General features: G+C 45.7%; 7 protein-coding genes across 10 annotated transcripts in view; 3 read left to right on the top strand and 4 right to left on the bottom strand.

Moving 5' to 3' along the window:
• Nucleotides 1-1,310, bottom strand: part of LOC125761781 (uncharacterized) — a 60,050-nt gene extending 58,740 nt beyond the window's left edge. Inside the window, exon 1 of the transcript XR_007418144.1 lies at nucleotides 1,136-1,310. The gene's annotated coding sequence lies outside the window, so the exon portion shown is untranslated. The remainder of the gene's footprint in view (nucleotides 1-1,135) is intronic.
• Nucleotides 716-8,359, top strand: LOC125761132 (uncharacterized protein CG5902). Of its 3 annotated transcripts, none has more exons than XM_049422130.1 (6): nucleotides 716-923; nucleotides 2,296-2,608; nucleotides 3,592-4,215; nucleotides 4,446-4,531; nucleotides 4,606-4,836; nucleotides 4,933-8,359. In XM_049422130.1, the coding sequence occupies exons 3-6, from the start codon at nucleotides 3,794-3,796 to the stop codon at nucleotides 5,127-5,129; spliced, it is 936 nt and encodes a 311-aa protein (XP_049278087.1). In that variant the 5' UTR covers nucleotides 716-923; nucleotides 2,296-2,608; nucleotides 3,592-3,793; the 3' UTR covers nucleotides 5,130-8,359. The 3 variants fall into 3 exon arrangements, with proteins under 3 accessions (XP_049278087.1, XP_049278008.1, XP_049278173.1); XM_049422051.1 differs by having other exon boundaries at nucleotides 3,585-4,215; XM_049422216.1 differs by lacking the exon at nucleotides 716-923 and adding an exon at nucleotides 974-1,141 and having other exon boundaries at nucleotides 3,585-4,215.
• Nucleotides 8,360-10,237: 1,878 nt separating this feature from the next.
• LOC125775023 (tyrosine aminotransferase) lies at nucleotides 10,238-13,670 on the top strand. The gene is made up of 3 exons (XM_049445466.1): nucleotides 10,238-10,994; nucleotides 12,259-13,058; nucleotides 13,130-13,670. Exons 1-3 carry the CDS (start codon nucleotides 10,802-10,804, stop codon nucleotides 13,478-13,480), a joined length of 1,344 nt encoding a protein of 447 aa, XP_049301423.1. The 5' UTR covers nucleotides 10,238-10,801; the 3' UTR covers nucleotides 13,481-13,670.
• Nucleotides 13,671-14,810: 1,140 nt separating this feature from the next.
• Nucleotides 14,811-16,166, bottom strand: LOC125761305 (NADH dehydrogenase (ubiquinone) complex I, assembly factor 6 homolog). Its single transcript, XM_049422343.1, has 2 exons — nucleotides 15,735-16,166; nucleotides 14,811-15,675 (listed from the first exon to the last, which is right to left on the bottom strand). The coding sequence occupies exons 1-2, from the start codon at nucleotides 15,833-15,835 to the stop codon at nucleotides 14,865-14,867; spliced, it is 912 nt and encodes a 303-aa protein (XP_049278300.1). The 5' UTR covers nucleotides 15,836-16,166; the 3' UTR covers nucleotides 14,811-14,864.
• Nucleotides 16,167-16,314: 148 nt separating this feature from the next.
• LOC125774639 (lysine--tRNA ligase) lies at nucleotides 16,315-18,961 on the bottom strand. Of its 2 annotated transcripts, XM_049444799.1 has the most exons (3): nucleotides 18,690-18,961; nucleotides 18,330-18,559; nucleotides 16,315-18,151 (listed from the first exon to the last, which is right to left on the bottom strand). In XM_049444799.1, exons 2-3 carry the CDS (start codon nucleotides 18,470-18,472, stop codon nucleotides 16,414-16,416), a joined length of 1,881 nt encoding a protein of 626 aa, XP_049300756.1. In that variant the 5' UTR covers nucleotides 18,473-18,559; nucleotides 18,690-18,961; the 3' UTR covers nucleotides 16,315-16,413. The 2 variants fall into 2 exon arrangements, with proteins under 2 accessions (XP_049300756.1, XP_049300836.1); XM_049444879.1 differs by lacking the exon at nucleotides 18,330-18,559 and having other exon boundaries at nucleotides 18,620-18,958.
• A 404-nt stretch (nucleotides 18,962-19,365) lies between these two features.
• Nucleotides 19,366-22,642, top strand: LOC125774821 (uncharacterized). Its single transcript, XM_049445124.1, has 3 exons — nucleotides 19,366-19,708; nucleotides 19,804-21,491; nucleotides 21,569-22,642. Exons 2-3 carry the CDS (start codon nucleotides 19,865-19,867, stop codon nucleotides 21,688-21,690), a joined length of 1,749 nt encoding a protein of 582 aa, XP_049301081.1. The 5' UTR covers nucleotides 19,366-19,708; nucleotides 19,804-19,864; the 3' UTR covers nucleotides 21,691-22,642.
• A 112-nt stretch (nucleotides 22,643-22,754) lies between these two features.
• On the bottom strand, nucleotides 22,755-24,414 carry LOC125760832 (tRNA methyltransferase 10 homolog A). The gene is made up of 2 exons (XM_049421394.1): nucleotides 24,206-24,414; nucleotides 22,755-24,120 (listed from the first exon to the last, which is right to left on the bottom strand). Exon 2 carries the CDS (start codon nucleotides 23,881-23,883, stop codon nucleotides 22,879-22,881), a length of 1,005 nt encoding a protein of 334 aa, XP_049277351.1. The 5' UTR covers nucleotides 23,884-24,120; nucleotides 24,206-24,414; the 3' UTR covers nucleotides 22,755-22,878.
• Nucleotides 24,415-24,455: the final 41 nt, after the last annotated feature.

Raw genomic sequence — 24,455 nt, 5'->3', positions numbered from 1 at the left:
TAGGCTGCATCTACGTTGAACACAGAATGATCACTCCTTCTCCGTTCTTGCTTTTTTCTGACAAATCGCATTTATTTAATGCGCAAGCTAAAGAGTAAAAAGAAATAATTCAAGCTTGCTCTCGTTTGCTTATATTTTTCAAACGAAACGGCAATCCGTTTTTGTTCTTCAATTTGTTTGGTTATGTGTTTCGTGTGAAGGCTCAGTACGCGACTTTTTTCAAAATTTTGTATGGGATTTGACAGATAAAGTCGGTTGACGTTTTTGGTCGTACGACCAAATCAAACATTTTTGATTCCGTCGGATGGTCGTGTACGACTTCTTGAACTTGAACTGGCTTGTATAAACGCGAAATTGGTGTTATTTTGTCGCTGTTCATGTAAACATGTTGTTTTAACTGCCAATTCAAAAATTGATACGACCAAATCGGATGAGCAATGACACCCCTTACGACAGTCGTACGACTGAGCACTGCCACCCGCCTAAAGACTAATATTTATCAATAAAAAGAGTTGTGCCTATTATCCGTGATATTCGCTTATCCGGCCTGGGTCGAGTTCCGATGAGTACGGATAATCGGCGTTTCACTCTATGTTGTGCAATTTTATTGGTTATGTATTTCCTGCGAAGAGATGCCATCAACACTGACAGCACGTCATTTGACAGTTCAGTCCCGAGATGTCGTCACTGCTTGACGGGTACGCTCAGCTGTTAGCAGCTCAGCTGTCATCTGGACGGTGGTCATTTAATGCCGTGTGTCGGAACGAGAGCGCAGACGGTGCTGGTGAGCGAAACGGCGCGCTTTGTGTTTATGCACCGTCGAGGTAGAGTTCTCAGTACCGTAGTATTCGTATGCAGCATCGGACGCAGTGAGGTTACCGTTTTGGCAATAGCAACAGCAGCTAGTGGCTAGGGAAGGGCAGGTAGGTAGCGGGGTCAACAACTGTGCTGCAAGCTCCTTTCACACCTTCACCTTTACGTGTTGTGCGCGCGTTTGCCTGTGTGTGCGTGTGCGTGTGTGTGTGTATGTGCATGTGTAAATCGTGTGAAGCAGTTTGACGCACCTTCAATGGGTTCTGAAACGCATTCCTTAAAATAGGGAAACAAAGAAAATGTGTACATCTCGTATTCTTACCTTGGGGTGAGCAGTTTCCAAACTCCATTATCCACCATTGATTGCCTTTACCGTCAGCGTGTGTGCGCTCATGTGCCTAGAAAGAGAAGGAGAGAGCCACATTATATATAGCAACGAGAATCTGCTAGAGTAAGAAACCATCCTGCTGCAGTAGCACGGTGTGGTTGTTTATTTATGCATTCATTCAAAATACAAAAAAATATTATCCACTGTACAGTGAATAAACAATTGGTACGCGATAAAGCTGCATTAGCCGTTTTACGGCCAAAGCTTACACATCTTTCATCGACCAGCGGGGGGTACGAATATGTTTCAGGAAGATGTTAATCGTCTGCAGATTGCAAAACCACAGCCACAGCTGTGACGTCACACGGGTACAAGCATCTTCCGCTTATGTCAAGCGCGCGAGAGTGAGATGCACAATGACACTTCTGTCTCTGCACTGCCACCACACCGATGAGGGCATCCATTGATCGTGCTTAAAAGCACCCTTAATGGCGCTTGGGAAGGGGCGGGAGGAAGGGGGAAGGGAAAACAGATCGTGGAAATGAATCAGTGTGTACGCAGGGGGGGGGGGGGTTCCATTTGTTGTTTGTTTGTTGCGTGCAGTTTGGCGAATGAAGCAATAGTTTGCGTACGACTTTTGTTCGAGTGTTGAAAACCTTCCCCTACAAACTTCACTCCTGCTGCTGCACCCAAGTCGGATACGATGGTTCACGGTGTAGGAAATTTTTTGTCCCAAAACGCACTACATAACGTGCGTGTGTGTGTGTGCATTATGTTGTGCTGGAGGAAAATGCGGAAGACTTTTCTCCTGAGACGGCTGGGAGAGGGAGAGGGAAAGATGTCAATAACGTAATAAGGGATAGTACGCAATATTTCCATCTGGCTTCAATCGCTCCAATCACTAAAAGATTGCTAACCAGCTAAGCAGCTTAACTTTAATCATTAAAGGTGTTATTTCTTGTGGTACGCAAAGACACCCATCGTGCGGTGTCTTATCACGCACCAGCTTTGTCGTAATAGTGAATCAGGCATACAGTGCCTTCCAGGCACACATCGTACATCAAAGGTCTCCTATAATGTTTCCATTCTAACAACACATTTTCCTTTCTCTTTTTAATGGTTTGGGCTCTTTTTTTGGTCCTTTCCCTCAACAGCAAAACGTTCGCCTCCGTCCGCATGCAGGGGCTGTTGACCGTAGGACGCTAAAGTCAACCATCGTCCAAGCAACGCAACAACTCCTAACAAACGCAGAAGATGCACGAACAGTGAGACATCCACCGCGCCCGCTCCAGCCCGTATCCAGCGTCCGTGTGTGTGTGTGTGTTGCGACACGTGGAACGGTCGTCCGAGAGTCGTCCTCGTTAGAATTTTATGGTTTCCACCTTCCACCAAACACGAAGATACGTAACCCCGGCCGGAGCACCAGCGGTCAGACATCGTCCGGATGCATATGACGCAGTTTAGGAGGTAGGCACAGGTTGACCGTTTATAGGGTGACGTATCTCGGCACTGGTTGTCCCACAACACCCGACAATCCAGTCAAACCGGATGTGCAACATCGTGCGACAAACGTGTTCTTGGCTTACTCTTGGTACAGGAAGGTACTTTTCCACTAAAACACAGGATAAAAGGCCCCTAAGGCCCTTTCGTATACGATGTTTCTAACGCCATCAACAAATGCGCCTAGGAACACGTCGATGTTGGGACATGACTAATGTCCATCCGTTACTGGAGAGCAATATTTAATCTTTTTTACTCGTGAATGATAATTGCAATAATGTTGGTTTATTAATTGTCATTTGATTACGTACAACATTCAATATGTTCACGAAACAGGTTATATTAATCAGAATATAGAATTGATTAGATTTTAGTGCTATTACACCTGTTTCCAGCTACGTTGGAATAACGTGTCATCTGCCTTGAACCGCAAGCCGTCTGCTTCGAATCGCGTGCCACTACGGTTGAATCGTGTGCCACTACGTTCGAATTTGACAGCTCGAGCTGAATGGGGTCGCTGTACCAAAGCAAAACAAACGCTCTTAGTAAATGATTCGCAAATATTGTATTTTTTTTTAAATCAATTTTCGATAACTAAACGAAAAAATTATGGATTAATTGTATTTTGAAAACAAGTTTCATCAAACAGCTAAAAAATAGACAAATTGTTAATAAACATGCATTCAAGTAGAAACGCATGTCAAATTCGAACGTAGTGGCACACGATTCAACCGTACTGACACGCTTTCGAAGGTTCGAAGCGATTCGAAGTAGACGGATTGCGGTTCAAAGCAGATCGCACGATATTCGAACGTAGCTGGAACCAAGTGTAAATGAATTGCTTCCAACAAAAACCAATCTTAAAGCGTTACCTTTACTTTATGTAAACTCGATACTTATGTTTCTTTTATTTTCATGTTTCCTTCCCCTCCCGCACGTTGAGATTCTAGTTGTGATTTCATCAACATCGACAAACCCTGCAACACTAGCTGCTAGCGCTTTTGCGAGTACCGAAAGTGTGAACTTGTACGCATCCAGCTTCCAAAAAAAAACCGCCCCAATCAACCATCAAACAAAAACACTTTCTGGCCCTTAAAAGCAAAGCCCGAAAAAAACAAGGAAACACCGTATTGAAAATAATACCGCTCAAACATGTCGTCCAGCTGTTGCGGCACCAAGAAACAGAAGCTTAACGGGAACTACTCCTCTGCCAACGGATACTGTACGTCCACGAGCAATAGTGCGGGACGCACCAGCAACGGTGTCGCCGAGGGCACCCAGAACAATCACAGCTATTACGGGCGCGGCTCGGGGAGTAGCGGTGGCGGCCAGCATCAGCAGGCGCAACAGCAGCCCCACCAGCAGTCATCCTCATCGTCCTCGTCCTCGTCCTCGTCGTCGTCGGCTGCGGCCTACAATGGCTATCTGATGAACGGGCACGGTAACCATCTGCCGCATCAACCGTCGATGATCGGTTCGATGCCGGAGATGTGCTTCTACTGCTTCGAGGTGCTGTACCGCGAGCTGCACAACCTAGAGGAACCACGCACACCGTGCTTTACCAATGATCCATAGTAAGCGAACAGTTTTGTTACCAAACCCACCGGTCGGTTACAAAAACGTAGAACGAATGTAGGAAAACGGTCCGACTTCTAATACCAACCCTATGTTAGGGTTTTTAGCACTTATTCTTCATTTCACTCCCTTTTAAATTAGGACGCGCGTACGACTACGGAATCGTTTGCGAACTATGTCGTTCATGCAGGTTTGCCATCTGCTTATCATTTTTCGTTATTTGTTACAGCCCACTGTTCGTGACCTGGAAGATTGGCAAGGATAAGCGGCTGCGCGGCTGTATCGGTACCTTCAGCGCAATGCGTTTACATTCAGGTAAGCATCGCTCGTTATTGTTCGCTCGTAGTGTTTGCCATTAGCTTACGGTTTTGTTTGTCATTTGCTTGCAGGACTTCGCGAGTATGCAATAACAAGTGCTTTAAGAGATTCCCGTTTCTCGCCAATCACCCGTGATGAGATCCAAAGACTGACCGTCTCGGTGTCAATCCTGCAAGGCTTCGAGGAGGCACGCGGTTACCTGGACTGGACGCTCGGCATACATGGCATCCGGATTGAGTTCTACAACGAGCGTGGTTCCAAACGCACCGCGACCTACTTGCCACAGGTTGCTACGGAGCAAGGTAGGTGCCCAGCACACACACACCACAAAAATCTTTCAATGGAGATATTGAAATGAATCTTCTCTCTCTTTTTTCTCTTCATTCTCGTAAAAAAAGGATGGGACCAAACGCAGACGATTGATTCGCTGCTCCGAAAGGGTGGCTACCGGGCCCAGATTACGCCCGAGACGCGCCGCTCGATCAAACTAACCCGCTACACCTCACAGGAGTGTCAAATGTCGTACAACGAGTATCGCGATCTGCTCGAGAAACAATCTCACTACCACGGCCAGCTCTGTAAGATGCAATGCTAACATCATCAACCGAACCGGCACCACAGGCGCACGGCGTTGCCATTCATCATCGTTAATTATCGCACGCAAGACGTTTCCGCGCGCGTTTCCGTCTTCGTTCGGCACACCGTTGTGCATTGCCTATTCTATTTTTTTATTCTTTTTTGTGGCAACTTTTTCTAACCATTTATTAACACAACCCGTGGCCTAGTTTTGCTTGACATATATCGTTAACTAATTTTTGCGTTTACCAGTTGGTTACGATCCCCTTTTCCTTTAGGGCTTTTGTAATGTTTTGTTTTTGTTTTTCTTTTTTGGCATTTGGCTTGAGTGTACAGTTTTTAGATTTACTTATTGAGTCACTGATCAGTTAGTGACATTTTCGCTTCAAAATTACACGCGTACGCGGCACCTGCTCTCGAGTGTAATATACGATACCCGCTCGAGTTTTCATTGTCAGCAAATCTTTCGTACAGTGCATTGGTGCATTCGTGAAGAGTTAGCGTATCTTTTTCAAATTGAAAAGGTTATCCAGTTTTGGTGGATAACACGAATCGTTTGCATGTAATCTTTTGTCGTTTCGTATCTGGTCAGTGGTGTTACTTTGATCAATTGTTAGATTAGTAGTCCACGAGATGCACTATTATAGTCGTCCGGTGCGATCCTCAAAAATCCGCGTATATCGAAACTCGGTGCAATTTCGTTAAACATTGAAAGTTATAGGATCAACTTCTTTCTTTGCTCGTAATGTATTCCACTTTTTGGGCGATTTTTTTTAACTAAAACATTAACACAAATAATATTTTTTGTTAATATTTTCCCTCAAAAAGGTGACGAAAATACGGAAGTCATTCCGAGCAGTGATGGAAGTTGGATCTGTAACTGTCAAATTGTTTGACCTACGTGAAAATTCGAGATACTTAGGGCAGGGCCCGGTGGTGCATGTGATAAACCGGTCCGGTCCACACGGGCAGGACCGGGTTCAAATCCCATCCGGACCGCGTCCCCCTCGTAGCAAGGACTGACTATCCGGCTACGTGGTAAAAATAAGTCTAGTAAGCCAGAAATGGCCGGCGTGGCCTGTGGAGGTCGTTAAAAGCCAAGAAGAAGAAGATTTTTGGGAACTTGTCGGAGATCGGATGCAGGCGTGGATGAAGGACTGCAGTCGTAGACCAAGTTTCCTGGAAACGGATTGTCGACCAGGCTATGTCTTCGCGACGTGCCCGACCATGAGCAGATCAAAAAGAGAGCTAAAGAGAGAGACTTTTGGGGGATTTCTGCAGTCTTCTGTAATGTGTATCTCAGAGGCCACCTACATTGTGTACAGATACCAAATAATAACTTGCAAAAAACCATGAATATGAATCGTTTCTACTTCCTGTTTGACAGTTCGCAAATTTTATCGGTCTTGGGAAGGCCTAGATTCTGTGGGAATTATGTCTGGGAGTTCTGGAGCGTGTGACTTTGACGTCCGGTTTCTGTGTCTGCCCAAAGACAGACGGCACACGATCCCGTCGAGATTTGAACACCCGAACCGGAACCCCTACTGTACCATTAGATCGGCCCATTTTTGTTCATCTAAGGCCTCCGGGCCACAGTGAATACAAGGAAATAGATGCAAATTGTAGCATTTATAGCTCTCTTGAGTAAATTTCTAACAATAAACAATGAGCTTTGCAAAATATCTGGAACGTCCATAGAAATGTTTGCAAATAGCAAACTGCTGTATTGGGCACTCTTGGTGAGTGTGTCTAATAAAATGAGATATCGCAAATGCAAAGCTTTTAAAATTTCGACTATAAACTCACGGTTGCAGAAAAGTGATTCAAGTGTCAAGATAAAGCTAAGTGATGCCGTGGCCCGGAGCATAACGTTACTAACTAATACTGTTTACGTGGCATGCAAAATACAAAGACCGGTACAAACCAAACCAATATCCTTACGCTTATCATACGACGATGGAACATGTTCGTGCTAATGGTAGCAAAATGGCGGTTGCATCATACGAGCGTTTTAATTTTAAGCTCTAAATTTCATATGCGTTTTATTTTTTATTTTTTTAATTTTTACTTCTAATCCCCTTAAATTGCACTACTCAGTGGTGAACTCGAAAGAATTCTTACACCCAGGCTAGTTTGCTAAGCGAGATAACGGATTGTTAATGTAGCAGTAGACGGGGTTAATAACTATTATTTGTCTATCTAAGGTATGAGCATAGGTTAAGCATAATCGAACATAACGTTAACGCTATCAGATAACACTAGTACCGTATACCGTGTTTTAGAAGAGCGGCAACAAAAATTATTGCTACACTGTTACGCTGGATAAAGCTATCCTTTCAATTCAGCAGGGCCTGAGTGCAATGCGCATTCGAACAGATACGTAAAGCCGAGCCGAAAATGTATCAGGTGAGGAGTGAGTTCTACTGGCACGATGGGCTTGTCAAACACTTACCGCTCAACCAGCAAAATCGGTGCATTTTCACGAAATGTGTTCGACTAGCTGCAGTGCTAATGAAAACAAAACAACAACAACAACAAAAACGGTTTATTCACAATAAAGCAACAACAAACAAAACCCGTAACCCAAGACAGCAGCACACTCTAAAGCAACCAACATTGATAATTGATAAGCAAATGAAGCAAAAACGATGCGAAAAATCAACCAAGCCGGAAATGTGGAAAAAAAGAACAAAATAATAACACAAATGCAAAGAAATGATAAGAAGAGAAGGATGAAAAAAAAAGAAAAAAAAAGATGTTATACTATTAGACATACGTTTATATTTTTCCTCTAATAGGATGCGATAAACTTAAACAGAAGAACCTTGAAAGAGAGTAAGAAAACGAACGAGACCGAGAGAGAGAGAGAGAGAGAGAGAGAGAGAGAGAGGGAAAGAGAGAAAAAACAAGCAGGTGATAATGTGATTGCACTTCACTGCCACATTACTTTAAACTAAGGGTGGGAGGCAACTCGAACGCATCACAGGAAGCCCGAGCACCGGATGCCCGCTTATGACGGATGTTTATTGCGACAACGACGATCCTTGCCAAGTGGCGGGTGTATAGATATTTATGTATTTCTTCGCGTTGATACGTATGTATATGCTTCTGGTATGCGCCTAGAGCTGCGCGTCCGGTGCGAGCGTTTCTTGGGTGGAAACATGCCCGTACAGCATCCCGCAAATTCGATTAATTCCAATACAGTGGAGAACGGTGTTGTTTTAATAAAAATAGATTCTAAAACCCAAACTGTGTGTTTACTGGCTGCTTTCCTATGTATAGACCGCGTGAGAAATGTATGGTTTTTTTTTGTACATATCTATTTTCTCATGTTGGTCAATGTTCGCGTCAATGTCCAATGTTGGTGAATGCTTACGGTTGAGAAATTATCAGCCAAAAATGTTGTATGTCGACGAACAAATGTTCACCACCGAATCTTTCATTTACCATAATTTCTCTGTGTGATGCTAACAGGCAATAGTAGAAGATCCCCTACTCAATATATGAGAACAGGCGTCAATATATGAGAAAGGAACAACTATATGAAGGACTGGCACGACGAATGACAGGAATTATTAAGGCATATTTGCTGGATATGAAATTGGTATTTGGTGGATATTGAAGCACAACACTGCAGTCAAGATTTCATCCTACAACTCCTACTCGTATCACTCAATAAACAGAATGGAGTTATCAGAAGTCTTAATGGACTTAACACCCGCAATTTGTAGTTACAGAGATGTTCTCGTCTAATTATCTTTAGAAGATTTACTTGCTACTCGCGAGGATGATGTGATCCTATCTCTACATGGTGATCATGGCGTCATTAAGAGAGTTGTAGCAAAATGTCTAGAAAGTTCCCAGTGGGACTTTGATCGATTCTCCGCCATGACTGATGCAACTCAGATCAATGTGCACATCATCTGTATCTGTACAGCAAGGTTCTGTTCCGATTCTTGCACTTAGCGATAAATAGAAATGTCCGATTCCCTCGTTAAGGCATGACCAATTTCCAGGGAGAACTACTCTGCCATTGCCTGATACCGGAATGATCGAAAACAGTCGCGTCCCAAACGACCGTTGTTTCCGAGTCAAGGGGCAATAAAAATGCATGAAAATAGCATCAACAACCAGTTACACCCAGTGGAGAAGGTAAGGCACAGGTTACAAAAAAAAAACTAAAACAAAAACCTTCCACAATCATCCACGTTCATTCGCTTCCCAGCAAATGGAACATATCCCCCATCTGCATATCGGCGTAGATCCCTCAAACCTTGGTTCCAAAGTCGAGCCGGGGCACGGGCATCATTAGCAATTGCAAGTGCAATTGCACAACAACAACGCAACAAAATCATGCGGCATTTGTGGAGGTTAACGTTATCCTTCCCACGAGCGTCGTACGCGAAAAACGCAGCAGGAATACATGATGGCGTATTGGCGATGTATATTTGAGGTTAGAAAAATCGTCGCCTGACTACGGTACAACGGTAGGACGGCCTGGTACAGGTTATTATTCGCAGTTGGTAAAACTCGTTCCACCGTGTTTTGTTGTTGTGCTGGCTTACACCTTCCTCTGGTGCTTTCCTCCCCCTCCTCCCCCACCCCTTCTATAGTGCCTTGCCCGCACCACATTCCACCAGAGCCTTTCTTTTTGTTCTTCTCTGGCCGTGTCTCACCCCCGGATAATCCTCCCGCTGCACTGGTGCTGGGAGTCTTTCATCGGTTTATCTTGTATGTATTCGTAGCTTAACTCTTTCACGATTTGCTGTTGTTGTTTGGTTTTGCATGTAAGTTAGCAATCGCCAAAGATGGTGGTCCCCTCCTTTCGAGCCGCCCGGAGACCCGGAGAAGGCTCTTCCGTTTGTATGATCGCGTTCCAGATCCATGCGACGTTCCAGCTCGCCAACAGCATCATACCACCGCGCTACACCGCACCACCGGACAAGATGGTGGACGGATCCGCGTCGAAAACAAACTTCGTTGCCGTTGTTGTCGTCGTCGTCGTCGTGGTCGTTGTCGTCGTCGTCGTCATCATCATCATCGGCTTGTGCTATGGAATCCAACTGGTTCGGGATGCTGTGAAGGTTTATAAACGCCCGCGACACCATGGTACGGCGGCTAGTAGTGAACTGGTATCCAAGCGAACATCCCGAAATCGTATCAAACTGGATTTTTCCCCGTTGACGGGACGGCGAAGCAACATCTCAACTGTGAAATATATGAATATCTCCTCGACAACGGTGTTTTTTACAGTATAGTGTTTGGAATAGTGCGTGCTGACGACACCGTTAATGTAGTGTGTGCGGGAGGTGTGGTTTTGGTTTCGCTCAAGAAGTGCGTAAAAAGTGCATTGATGTAAGCATCCTACCTGTACCGAATGTCCTATCCTGCTGTGAAGGACCCGTGCATAGTCTCAGGTTTAGTATTAGACACTCACCAAACCGACTGCTGAATGAACAACTTTCAACCGTGATTGTTATTTCAAGTAAGGACTTGAGGTGCGTGCAATAAGAGACTAGAATTGGACGACCTAGTGAGAAGTCCTCAGTGATTTCGGGGGGGTTTCATACCGAACGAGCAAGTTTTGCTGAAGGCAGGACCGTCGGAAAGTAAGGCACATTCCAGAATACTACCGAACACCGGCAGAAGGGTCAGAAAAGCTGTTGGCAGCCAATTTCTGTTTTGGTGACTATGAAAGATCTGGTCGATCTACCAACGACACTACACCAACTCAACGCACAGCGCCCGATCAAAAGCAAGCGCAACCGATGGAACGTGGCAATTTCGGACTTCGCCCGGCTCACGCATAACCCGATCCGTGCCATCGTCGAGGGACTTAATATCCAACCGAACCCGAACAAACCACTGATCGCACTCTCCATAGGTAAGCTATTGCGTTAGTACAGTAACTCAATTCCCGCCACAGTAGCAGTATTTCCCTTGAGGATATTCGTCAGTCCGCAAAGAATTTCACCAAAAAGGGGTTTCCTCCAAAAAGTTCCTCCGGATATTCGCTACCAATAAATCTTGGATCAGAATCTTGCGCAATCGTCTATGCAGAATTCTTCGTAGGTTCTTCATCCCCTTCCACCTCGTACCGGTGGCGCTTAATGCTGGTGGTGGTGATCACCCCGAAACCACTGCGTTATCGATGCGCACACGAGAAAAAAAAACATTCACGGTTGCTATTGATATATTTCTAATACACTCCTCGGATACACCCCCGTTGCGCTGTGCAAACCCTGAACCTGCTACTGCTGTGACTTCGTCACAGAAATTACTCGTTTTCTAGCCCGTATTTGCATAGTGCCCAAACTGCTTTGTCATGCTCCGCACGGATACAGTGTCGCCCGTCAGGGGAGTTTGTTCGTTTCTCTCTCGACGGGGACACGACACTGCGATTGGCTCTACTGCGCCAATCGCGCCATATCGCGAAGGGTACGTACCCAACCAATCGGCAACCGGATCGGATGGGATCCGATGGGCAAACAAACTGGTTTTCGTTTCGAGTTTTCATGAATCAAGCACCGAATCGGCAGGACCGTTCAAGAATCACCGGGACCAGGGTGTAGGTGTAAGCGTGTGTGTGTGTGTGTGTGTGCGAGTGTGATGGACGTATTCATATTAAAAGTAAAATCCTGAATTCCTGAGCCGAACGTCAACCAACGAAATGTTTCTTGTCGGTATCCCTCTTTGTAGCGGTATCTTATCTTAATTTGTTTCTAATGTAGAATACACCGTGCACCACATTCTGCTCTAGATGTATCGATCAATCTCAAACTGTCTGTAACTGTGCGTAAATTTGAAAATATACGATTCTATTACCTCCATTAACAACTGCTTAAAAAACACGTTCGGGGGAACCTTGACGAAGTTTACGCCGATCATCTTCGTTAGTGTTATAGTGTGTTGCTTTCACTTTAGCTAAATTCTGATCCAATCTGGCTTCCAATCCAGTTTGGGTTACTCCTGTCTTCTTCTCTTCTCTTTGGAACTCGTCCAAGCTTTAGGAATTCTACCTTCCGTTGTGTATGAGGTTCTGTTTATCTCGTTTTTTCAGTCTCCACGCTTTTCTAAGAAATTCGATCTTTACATTGTCACAAAACTCAACTCTTGCCTCTCTGCAACGGTTTCCCTCCATTCCATAGGAGATCCGACCACGTTCGGGAACCTCAAACCGTCACCGGAAACAGTCGACGCGATCCGTCAGGCGATCGAAGACGGCACTGGTAACGGTTATGCGCCAGCGAACGGTCACCTGGAAGCAAGGGAAGCAGTCGCCCGATATGTCCAGCACCAGGGTCCAGTAACGCCGAACGATGTGATCTTGTGCAGTGGATGTAGCAGCTCCCTGGACCTATGCATCTCGGTGCTCGGTGGTCCGGGCAAGAACATACTGATCCCGAAACCGGGCTTCTCGATCTATCGCACCTTGGCGGAAGGGTTCGGTATTGAGTGCCGCACGTACGATCTGCTACCGGAACGCAACTGGGAAGCAGACCTGGTCCAGCTTGAGCAGCTGATAGATGAACAGACGTGTGCACTGGTCGTTACCAATCCGGGTAACCCGTGCGGTAGCGTCTTCCCACGGGCCCACCTCGAAGCGATCGTCGATATCGCCGAGCGCCATTTTGTGCCGATCATTGCGGACGAGATCTACGAACATTTCGTATTTCCCGACCATGAATTCCACTCCGTCAGCTCGCTATCAAACCGAGTACCGGTGTTATCCTGCGGTGGACTAACGAAGCGCTTCCTCGTACCTGGTTGGCGTATGGGCTGGATCATTGTGCACGACCGGGACGGTACGTTTGGGGAGGTACGCCGCGGTCTGGCGAACCTATCCGTACGCATCCTGGGCAGCAACACGCTGGTACAGCGCGCTCTGCCGGCCATTCTTGACAACACACCGAACGACTTCTTTGACGATCTAGTCGCCACATTGCACGTAAGTTACCTAACCGGGAATGTCCTGAAAACGCCCATTCCATCTTCCATTCTTTCCAATCTTCCTTGCAGCGTCATGCTGAGTTGGCGTACAAGGGTATCAAGCAAATACGCGGTCTCAACCCAATCATGCCCGGTGGCGCCATGTACATGATGGTAGGCATCGATGTCGAACACTTTCCCGAGTTCGAAACAGACCTGAGCTTCGTCGAAGCGCTCGTCCACGAGCAGAGTGTGTTCTGTCTTCCGGGCCAGTGCTTCGAGTATCCCAACTTCTTCCGGCTGGTGCTGACCGTGCCGGAGGAGATGATTGTTGAGGCTGTGAAGCGACTGGAAGAGTTCTGCGAACAACACTACAAATTCGACAACGACATCCTGCTGCAGCAACAGAACGGATTGCTGAATCAGATGACACAGCTGTGAAGGATCCCCTATTGGGAACATTGCCTGTGTTATTACAACCAGAACATACAACAACGCAATAGGTCAAAACCATGTGTTAGAAAGAGCATTACTTTAGAGCGATATTATCCTCACTACACATTATAGTTACGTATGTAAACTGTCTTTCTGTCTTGGGAAATAAAGGTGCATATTTTTTTTCTTATTTTAACTACATGTTTTCTTCTATTTGGGTTCTATTAAATATATCATTTTTAGTTGTTAACAGGTCTTTGCTTCTTTTTCTCCTCTTATATCCCCGGAAGAACTTTGAGCGGTTTCAATTTTCTGAATGATTCTTTAGCGATTATTTATCGGACTTTAAAGATCTTAACAGTAATTATATTGAAACTTTTCATTCTAACTAGGAAATACTGAGGCACAAATTATAATTCGAACCAGTGGAGCATTGATGACATGAAGATGTATGACATTAAGGACACGATTGTTAAATATAACCAAAGTTGGAGTTGGAGTTGTGAATCGCATACCTTCTGCAACCAGGTCCTCCAGTAGCAGCTAAGATTAATATCACGACATTACTATCACAAGCGATAGACGGCAAAACTTAGGGTTCTTCTTGGCGTAACGTCCTCTGAGGTCATGACGGCCATTTCTGGTTTACGAGACTTATTTTACCACATAGCTGGATAGTAAGTCGTTACTATGGGATGGACGGTCCGGATGGGATTTGAACCCGGTCCTGCCGTGTGGACCGACCCCGTTTATCATATACACCACCGAGCCCAAGCCCGCAAACTTAAGCTACTAGTAGTAGATAATATAGTAAAAAAAGAAGCTGCGCTTACTATCCAATCAAAATGGTGGCAAGAAGAATAAGAAAAAAATCAATTGAACTAATACTATTGCATATTGCACCTCGCTGTTCACACACGTGAACAATAAAGCAGTGAGCAACACGTGATCAGCGTTGGAAAAAGGACCACGATTCTCACAAGACAGGTGGTTCTACATGAGGAGTACTTTTTGTGAGTGTGAGTGGTGAATGGCTTCAAATTATTTTTATCCCTCTACCATCACCGATTCAACTCGGTAACTGTAGCTGAAAATAGCATGTGGTGCATCAGCCATCCGTTCTCGATCACGGTCAACAAGGTTCCAGTGATGTTTTTCGAGCGAGGTGCAACTTTGTCACCTGTAGCATTTACGTAATGCTTACAATCCCGCGACTGTACGCCCTCGAAATCATTCACTGTATCGTTTCCGTTTCTTGCTAGGGGAACCATTTCAAGGGTATTGTAAAGGCGGAAACATTGATCGTGTTGTAAAGTACATATTTCCCCTTTTTGAATTTTGATTTATTATACATCACTACGCTTCTACAGCTGGCAGTTAAAGTTTTTCCTTAATAATTTGCACGTAATTTGCTCCAGTAAAGCACTAAAGGTAGTAGCGAATCCGTGCGCATAACGTTTGGATCGGTAAGGTGAAAGTTGGCAAGTCGCAACCGCTGCAGGTAACGCTCGATAGTGACAACCGGTAGGAATATTGGTTTGTTGGTGCGTGGTACGGTTTTGAGCAAACCCTTTGCCGTCTCCAGATGGCGAAAGGCTACGCTGGCCAAGCTGAACGTCACTTCCTCCACACCCTTATCATCCGGCCTGTTGCGTACCATCCGCTCCTGATTGACACCGTGCGTCATCAGTACCTCCTGCGGGATCGGTACCGCATTGCGGCGCGTCTGGTACGGGATCGACCGCAACAGATTCACGATACCTTGCGCTTTGCCGAGATGGGATGCAGCATGATCACAGTGCACGTTCCGTGTGCCGTGCACTTCCAGCAGCAGATAGAACACGCTCGAAACCGAATGTTCGGCATAATCCTCCAGCTGTTTCACCGTGAGAAAGTTCAGATTCGCATTAGCCCGTGCGCTAACCAACCGCTGCAGGTACATTTTCGATAGCTTATGTTCGCTAATTGCCCGCTGAAGCTCGTGTATGACGGGATGTTCCGGTACGTTCGTACCATCATTGCGGTATAGACTAGTGATCGTGTTTTCCCAAAACTTAAGCGGCAGCACGCCTACATTGCCGGCCGACACTTTCTCGCTAACCTTCGCTACCTCCACGTTGAATCCGCGCACAGCAAACGCTCCGCGACGCTGTGGATTCTTCAGCAGCAACGTGCAGAGAAAATTTTCCTTATCGTGGTTCCTGCAAGCGGGAAATTGTTGTGAAACGAAATAAGCAAACCCCTTTTGCCGGCATCTTACCTCACAAGGTTTAAGCAAACGTTCTGGGACGCCGCATCGCTAGATGCCATTCGTTTTAGACCACCGGAGGATGGGACTCGAAACAGCCGGGAGTACCACATTTTGTGGTAATTTAAATTAACTTATGGCACGCGTTCTTTTAATTTTCCATACTACACCTTCGGTAACAACCGGTTACAGCTTTCCTTGCAGCTGTCATAACACCGAACACTCCCGTTGTTGTTAAAGGAAGACGAACAACAACAAACAACACGTTTTGACACTTCCACCTTTGGTGACGATTGCTGATCGCGTGTGTGTAAAAATAATTTTTAATGCGTGTGCACGCATTGAGCAAACTTGACAGAAAATTTCATCACATTGGTGTATTAACATTACAAATTCATAGTTAAATGTCAAAAGTTTCTTATTATTTCACTTGAAAAGCGGGGAAATTACAAATCATACCATTTTTTAGACACAGTTTCAATCTGCTTACACGCAAAATACACATCTTCTTTGAATGTTGTAACACTTTCTCAATACTTTATAAATAAGCCAGAGCGTCAAACGCTGCTGTTCAAAATCACTGCTTGACGAATTGACATTTTCAAGTAGATTTTTTAATCGATCAAACGATACATAATGCTTCCAACTGGTGGACATAACGAGGACGCGGATAATGTGCGTCCGAAGCATTCTACACATCCGTCGCGTCCTCCCCATTGGCCGCCGCGGCCGGATGTTTACGGTTTGGATCGTCCGGCTTCATGGCCGGGAATAGCAGCACCTCCTTGATGTTGTTCGAATCGGTCAGGAACATCGTCAGCCGGTCGATGCCCATACCCCACCCACCAGTTGGCGGCAGTCCGTACTCGAGCGCGGTACAGAAATTTTCATCGACCATCTGTGCCTCATCGTCACCGGCCGCCTTGTCCGCGGCCTGCTGTTCGAACCGTTCCCGCTGTACGGCCGGATCGTTCAACTCGGTGTACGCGTTGCAAACCTCTTTGCGCATCACGAACAGCTCGAACCGCTCGGTGAGGCCCGTCATGCTACGATGGTACTTCGCTAGCGGGCTCATAATTTGCGGATGGTCGCAGATGAACGTCGGGTTAATGCAAGTCTCCTCCAAAAACTCACCGACGAGCTTGTCCAGCAGACGGGCGGCCGTACGCGGTGGCTTACAATCCACCTCGTGCTTCACACAAAGCGCATCGAGAAACTGGACCGCCTCCGGTGTGTGTAACTGGTCTGCCGGTGGAAACCGCACCTTGAGAATCTCTTCCAGCGAGCTGATCATCGAGATGCGTTTGAACGGGGGCGTAAAATCAACCTCGTACTCCTGCCCGTCCGGCCCATCCGGATGATACTTGATCTTGTACGATCCGTGGATGGCGTGCACCATGCCGGATAGCAACTTTTGCGTGATGTCTATAATGTCGTTGTAATCCGCGTACGCCATATAGAACTCGCACGTCGTAAACTCCGGATTGTGCGTTAGATCGATGCCTTCGTTGCGGAACTGTCGCCCAATCTCGTACACCCGGTCAAGCCCACCGACGGTCAACATCTTCAGATAAAGCTCGGGTGCAATGCGCAGAAACAGATCCATATTCAAGTCGTTGTGGTGCGTGATGAACGGTTTAGCCGTCGCACCGCCCGCAATCATATTCATCATCGGTGTTTCGACCTCCAGGAAGCCCAGATTGTCGAAGAAGCGCCTCACGTAGCTGATGATGAGTGCTCGCGTCACGAAAATATTGCGTACATTGTTGTTCAGCATCAGATCTAGATATCGCTGCCGGAACCGCGTCTCCTTATCCTTTAGCCCGTAATGCAGATGGGGCAACATGTGCAGACACGGTGAAAGCAGCTTTATCCTTCGCGCCATCGCAGACAGTTCTCCCTTCTTGGTCTTTCCCGGCATACCGGTCACACCGATAATGTCACCGCGACGTAACCGCGCCGTTTCCTCAAAGAACAGCTCCTCACTTTCGTACGTCTTCGCGTTCGCCATCACTTGCAGCTTTAATCCTTCGCCGCGCAAATCGAAGAAGATGAGCTTCACCCCAGACTCACGGATCGCGTGTACACGGCCTGCTACGCTCACCGTCACACTGTCCAGCGTTTCGCCGTCCTGCAGCCCGTTGTACCGCTCGATAAATTCGCCCAGCGAGATCGAAACGGTGAACTTGTGCGGGTAAGGATGCGTTTCGGGATCCTTCTTCAGTTCGGCCACGGCCGTACTGCGTAGCTTGAAGTACTCGTTCGGGGAGATCTCTTCCATATTCTCCTTTGCCGGTTGGACCTTCCTCTGGTTGGACGCATCCGGCTGATCGCCAGACTTACCGGCACTTTGATCATTCTTCGCCAGTAAGCTCTTTTCCTGCTTTTCCTTTTCCTTCGCTTCCGCCTTCAGCCGACGCTTCAGCTCACTGTGCATGGACAGAAACAGTTAACATAGGGGAAGGTAGCATGGATAGTACGATCGGACGGTAAAGAAAAGAAGCAGAGAAGAGAATACACATTAGTTGCACTGTTTCAGCATTTCGTAACCGCCAGTACTAAATTTGAAGCGGATGGCTAGTTAGGTGCGGTTGCGTGGCCAAGTACATTTTCTGTCGTTTCGATTTCCATCGCACCGTGGCCGTTGTGCCCAGGAGCGTTTGAACGGACGACGGCGGAAAACCAGGTACTACCGCCCTGTGGAGCGGTTTCCATGCCGACACAGTACGCCGTGCTAGTGCGAGCAGCATGTTTTCCACCGCGCTCTGTACTTTTTTTCACACAAGACCACTATTGAACTATCGCCCCATCCACGTCGAAGATGCACATGTGTCCAGCTGCAGCGAAAAAACGAGCAGAAGAGATTTGTGCGCGGATTAACATTACGTTACACTTACTTCTTCGACAGTTTCTCTTCGCCTTGCTTTGCGTCGGCCATATTTTCAAAGAGCAGCGAATCAAATTTACCGTTGAGAAGGTTTATTTTTCTTGTTTGCTATAAATGTGGCAATAATTTTGCCGAACGGATGAATAAGCGAACCGTGCGGGAATATAACGATCGACCATGCAGTGCCGGACGGACCGATGCGGATTGCTGTATATGGATATGTGTTTGTGTGTGTGTATGGGTGTTTCTTTTATTTTTGACGCACACCAGGTGAATAATTGAGTAAAGGAAGGGGATATACAAAACTATCTCCATCACACCACGCATGAAAGTGTGCGATAGAGAGAAGGAGAGCGGGAGTGAATAGGAAAACGAACTTCCTTTTTAGCATTTGACAGTTTTGCTCGTTTATCTGTCAAATGTGTCACTTTTTGACAGTGCCGTGTGAACTACAGGTACAAACATATATGGGAATATCAAATTGGTGAGGAAAATTTCCACAGTCTCTACTACTTATTTAGTTAATTTATGGTAGTAGTCATTCCTCCACCATCTACTATTATGCTTCTACAGGCAAAGAGAGAGAAACACTAACTTATTGTTGAAATAAATGGTTTTTCTGCCCGAAAGCTAAAAAACTAAAAAGTATACGGATTAACTATTTACAGAAACGAAAACATACACATGCGTTTTGTTCGTAAATAGCGCTAATATCATCAAAAATACATGTTTTCATTCATGATTCCGTGTCGATTTTACAAAGCGAGCCGTTTCTCCAGACTAAGGTTAATACAAACTCTTTCTCACTACTATATAAACCTTAACTTTGGTTCAGTCAAAATCTTTTTCCCTGGTGGAAAAGAATTTTCTGTTTGTTTAGGTGGGCGCGGGTGGTGTCCTGGGTGGCTTTTGCGTGCAAAGGAATTTTGGAATCGTCGTACAGCCAACAGGAGAAAAAGGCTGAGTGTTTGCAACAATTATCTTCCACCATGAACGATGCCTGGTTGGAGTTTTGCTAAATAGAGGATTGTCTTCCAAGGGACTTTACGCTCCATTCTTGCCATACCATAGCAGCATGTATGCGTTTTTTGTCGTTTAGGTAATTTAAAAAAGAAACTGTGTTGTTTTTTTTTAAATGTGTTCCTTTGTAAAATGATTTCTGTATACTTAATTCGTTTCGTTGCTCTTTTGTAGTTTGCTGTGGTGGTATTAGCGTTGATCGATAAAGCAGTTTGCTTCTCAAAACGCCAGACCAATGGATTTCTCGGAAGCATTAAAAATTCCCATCAGCAAATCGCACGCCCCATTGCCTGGCGGTAGCATTGTGAATGGGGTACCAGGTGCCGGAAGTACGCACGCCGTTAGCGGTCCGGAGCAAGGTGCTGGCTATGTTACGGAGAAGCTGTACATGTTGCTTCAGCTGTACCTACAGAACAAGGGTTGGAATCCGTCGGTGGAGCTGTTGCAGTGTTTTGCCGAGCTAAAGGACACACCGATTCTGCCGAGTGCGGCCTACCTGCAAGCATTGGCGAGCAGGGTTGCGTTGGACAATCAGGGACGGTTGGTGCTGCGCGAGACGGGTAAGATTGTGCTACCATACGAACATTTCGCGAATGCGGTCATGTTGAAGCACATGTCCGGACCGCACGGGTTGCATCTCAGCATCGAAGCGACGGTACGGGCCGTGATGGATTCGTACACGATCGGGCGTGACAGCTTCGGTATGGAGAAAGAGTTCATTGTGGAGGTAGTACAATCGTGTCCGAGTCCAGCCTGTCGGTACTACAAGGGACAGCTCGGTGTCGGTACGTTTATTGATCAACCCACATTCGGTGCTAGCAGTAGTGGTGGTGGCGGTGGTGCAAGCGGTCCACCACCAGGAGGACATCTTAACTCGGCAGAATACCTAACACATCTGCAACAGCAGCTCGGTCAGCAGAATGCTGGTCTTTTTGAGCTCGGTGCGAATGAGCGTGATCCCGCCAAAGCGTTAATGGGTCAAGTGAAACACTCGAAAACGACCGCTTCGCCCCAGCACCAGCAGCCCCATATAAATGCGGCTCTTTTTCAGCAGCAGCAGCAGCAGCAACAGCAAAATCGCGCTATTGTACCACCAAAAGCGCCACCGTTTGATGGTTTTAGTAATCTATCGGCGTTCGATAAGCAGCGCATGTTACAGCATCTCCAGGACAAGCAGAAGCATTTCGAAGCGGCACATATCGCACCACCGTCGCACGTTGTCGGTACAGGTGTGTTGGGCGCAGGTGTGATCAGCAAGCAGCAGCAGGTGCAACAGCAACAGCAAGCTGCCACTCTGCTTCAGCAACATCAAACACAGGCTCTTCAGTCGAGCAATGCATCCCATCATCATCTTCATCATACGCAGCAGCAGCAGCAGCAGCAACAGCAGCCACAGCAACAATCGCCATCGCAACCACCAGCAGTATCCGTACAACAGCAACAACATACCCAGTCATCCACCATTGTTGGACCACTGATACCGCCAATGATGAATCAACCACAGCAGCAGCAGCAGCAGCAGCAACAGCAGCAACAGCAACAACATCAACAACAGCTAGCAATGCAGGCCCACCTTAGTCAACCTCCGCTGCAGACGGTCAACATGGACACCGGGCACAAGCTGTCGGACTACATGCGTGGTGCTATCGATCCGCACGAGTGTGTGTCTACAGCCAGCAGTGAGCTGTTGGCCCTTCACAACGGAGCATGGAATCAAGACCGGGGCGATGGTGTCGCCATCAGTCAGGATAAAATAATCCGTGCATTCAGCGAGCTGATGCGCAACATCGCGAAGATGAAGACGTTCATACGGCCGAGTATGTGCAAACCGTACGGCAAACAGTCGGAAAGCCTTCAGAAAAGTAAGCGTACCTCAAAAGACGTCTAAAGTAGTCCCCATATTCTATTAAAAAAGATTTTTTTAAATATTTTCTTTTAGCACTTTTCGACACCATACAGTTACTGCAGATGCTGCGCAACTGTCTACCGGCACCACATATTCCGGTGTCCTCGTGGAAGGGCAGCGAAGTAACCGGAAGCACTGAGACAGCATTAAATTAAGCTAATCATGTGCTTCACCAGGGATGTTTCAAACCATAACTTCATTAGACGATGGGAAAACACTTTTCGGAGTATATTAGACCTTTTAGTCATTTTCCTCCTACGTCCCTAGCAAGACTTGCATGTAAAGGTGCGACAGGCCTAAGCAAATAGCGACCACAGAAGAGGGAGTTTCGCATTTCAAAGCGCGTTAAACAGATGAGAATAGGCGAAGATGGCTAATTGGTGTACGTGACGCTTAATCCTTTTAGACTTTGAATAGCAAAAAAGGGCAAACATTCGGCAAACTCCGTTTTACCACCGTGTTAAGGGACGTCTATGTATTCGCAACAAGCACAAATCTTCAAGACCAAAAACGACAATTGCATTCTGCATGTCGGGTTTTTACAATGACCCACTAAAGTAAAAGGGAGCAGGTAGTGTACCAAGGCCACTTCTATCACTATAATTATTACTGTGCTGGCGGTGTAACAGCTATAATAATAATATTTTCAATTATCTAGTCCTTAAATCCCAACCGGAACAGCACCCGGGAGGAAATTGATTGCCAAAGAGTAAGCGCATTAGCGCAAATAACTCCAGCTTAGCGGTAGTGTTTTTTTTACTAGCTTTTAGGAATCCTAATATCTTTAGCAACATTATTTAAGATTAATACCAGTGGAAAAGAGAAGGAAAGCAACATAGTGTAATGTATCAGTCGCAGAAGGGATAACAATTGCTTCGTACACCCCGTACAGCGGTACTTAACGAAGGGGCGAATCGTTTTCCTTAAAATTCTGATGTGATTTTTTTTCTCTTCGACCTCGTCCTGTCCATGTGCAATACACAGTTTACGAACATTATCTCATAATCTCCATTTTTTTTGGGGTCGACTAGCGCGCATCCTCAAGTGCTCATGTGTGATCATACAGTAAAATAAAATACAATAACTTAACATTAACACTAACCGACATATGAATGTGTTACTTAACACTTTAATCGTCATTAGCAACTGGCATCTGTTTCAAATTCGCTTGCAGTTACCGAATGAAGTATTTCAAAGAAAATAAATAGTAAATTAATCTACATTCTCATTATTAAATATTTAACACATCTATAAAGCATAAGTTTTGCAGTTGATTATATTCTTCTTGTTTCAGACGAAAATTCCTCAGAATAAGACCGGGGTTGACTTGCCTATATTGCATGTTAGGTTGTCTGCATGGTCTGATCAGTATTGGTTACTTCCAACGTTTTCGGTATAACGCCCTTCCGTGCCGGTAACACTTGCAACAGCGTCTGTAGCCAATCCTTTCCATTGTGCACATTATGCAATATCTCAAACACCTGATTGATCGTTAGAATGGTGCGCGTCTTGATGACCAGATGCTCTGCCAGGGGCAAACGAGCATGCCGAATGCCTTTCTGCTGCGCCAACTGGTAACAATGGCCCTTATGCTGGTTGTGATCCACCAACCCGCCGATCACATACACACACCCGGGTTCGAGCCGGTCCAGCACGTTGTCCGATTCGCTCGTCAGATACACAAGGCTAGATGGTTTAAAAAGATCCATAAAATGTTCGTTGCTAAAGCGTACGTCCCAGTGCCGGTAGCCATCGTTGCGCGATAGATGTCGCTCGACCGCACCACCTTTCTCAATTCCAACAAAGTGCAGCGGAATAGGATGCTCCGAACGACGATTTAGCGTATAAATACGTAACAGTTGCTTTACACATTTAGCCACATCCTTATCTATCATCATCTGATCGAAGCTAAGATCTACGACGATCTCTATCGAAGCATCCGAGTAGCTAATTTTACGTCGCTTCAACTCCTTTCGGCTGGGGCCATTCCGCACCGGTAGCCCTTGCTGAACCGCTTCCATTCGTTTAGCTTTCATCTTTTCCTTTTCTTTGAGACGTTTTTCCTTTTTCCTTTTTTCCCAATTTTCTAACTTAAGCAACTTTTTACGTTGGCGCTTAGAAAGCTCTGCAGGCGGCTGTGAGGGGTTTGGTTGATTGTTATCAGTTCCCTTTTCTATATCACATCCTTCCGGTTTAGGTTGTGGGATCTCTCTCTCCTTTCCCTCATCGAACGCTGATGAAGCGTTTGATGTTACCGAACTGTTTGGGGTTTCTGTTTGCTTTGAATTGTTTTCATGTTTGGAAGATGTTTCTTCTTTCTCCGTATCATGATGTAAAATATTTTCCATAACTTGCTCCCTTGCAAAATTGATATTTACCCGTAGGAGATATGGTCAATTGAATAGGATAAGTAACGTAGGCGTGCAGTATCTGCTCTATGAAATCATCAACAATTTTTTCTCAAAAGCTTGTCTTACGTACGTTTTTTTGTTAACTGCTGCATCGGTTGATTGGTATCCTGAGTTTACCGGTGGTATCATTTTCTACTGCTCGTAAAAAGTGATTGATTTTCCATCCTAGCAAACCTACGGTTATGCGAAAGATTATATTTATATTAATGCAAAGTTAACTGTGTTCTTTTAAAGTAGATTATAATGCCGTTTATTTTACCTTTAATATATTTTGTCTTATACACGAGGTGTTCGATTCGGAAACCGATGATAACGTATGCAGAAGCAAACAGACGAGCGTGCTAGCCTGACTAGGATTCTATGAAAGGCTAGAATTTAAGGATGCTATCATAATAGCATAATTAGTTGTTTCTCTACTAATTACAGAACAAATTGTGAATTTCTTATAGTGCTTAGCTGTACAACCAACTAATAATAAATACCACAAGGTGAAATGTAGACAATTTTGA

Source organism: Anopheles funestus, chromosome X, assembly GCF_943734845.2.
Source record: "Anopheles funestus chromosome X, idAnoFuneDA-416_04, whole genome shotgun sequence".
NCBI classification, from domain to species: Eukaryota; Metazoa; Arthropoda; class Insecta; order Diptera; family Culicidae; genus Anopheles; species Anopheles funestus.
Note: the sequence above shows the minus strand (reverse complement) of the source record. Positions and strands in the feature narration are given on the sequence as shown.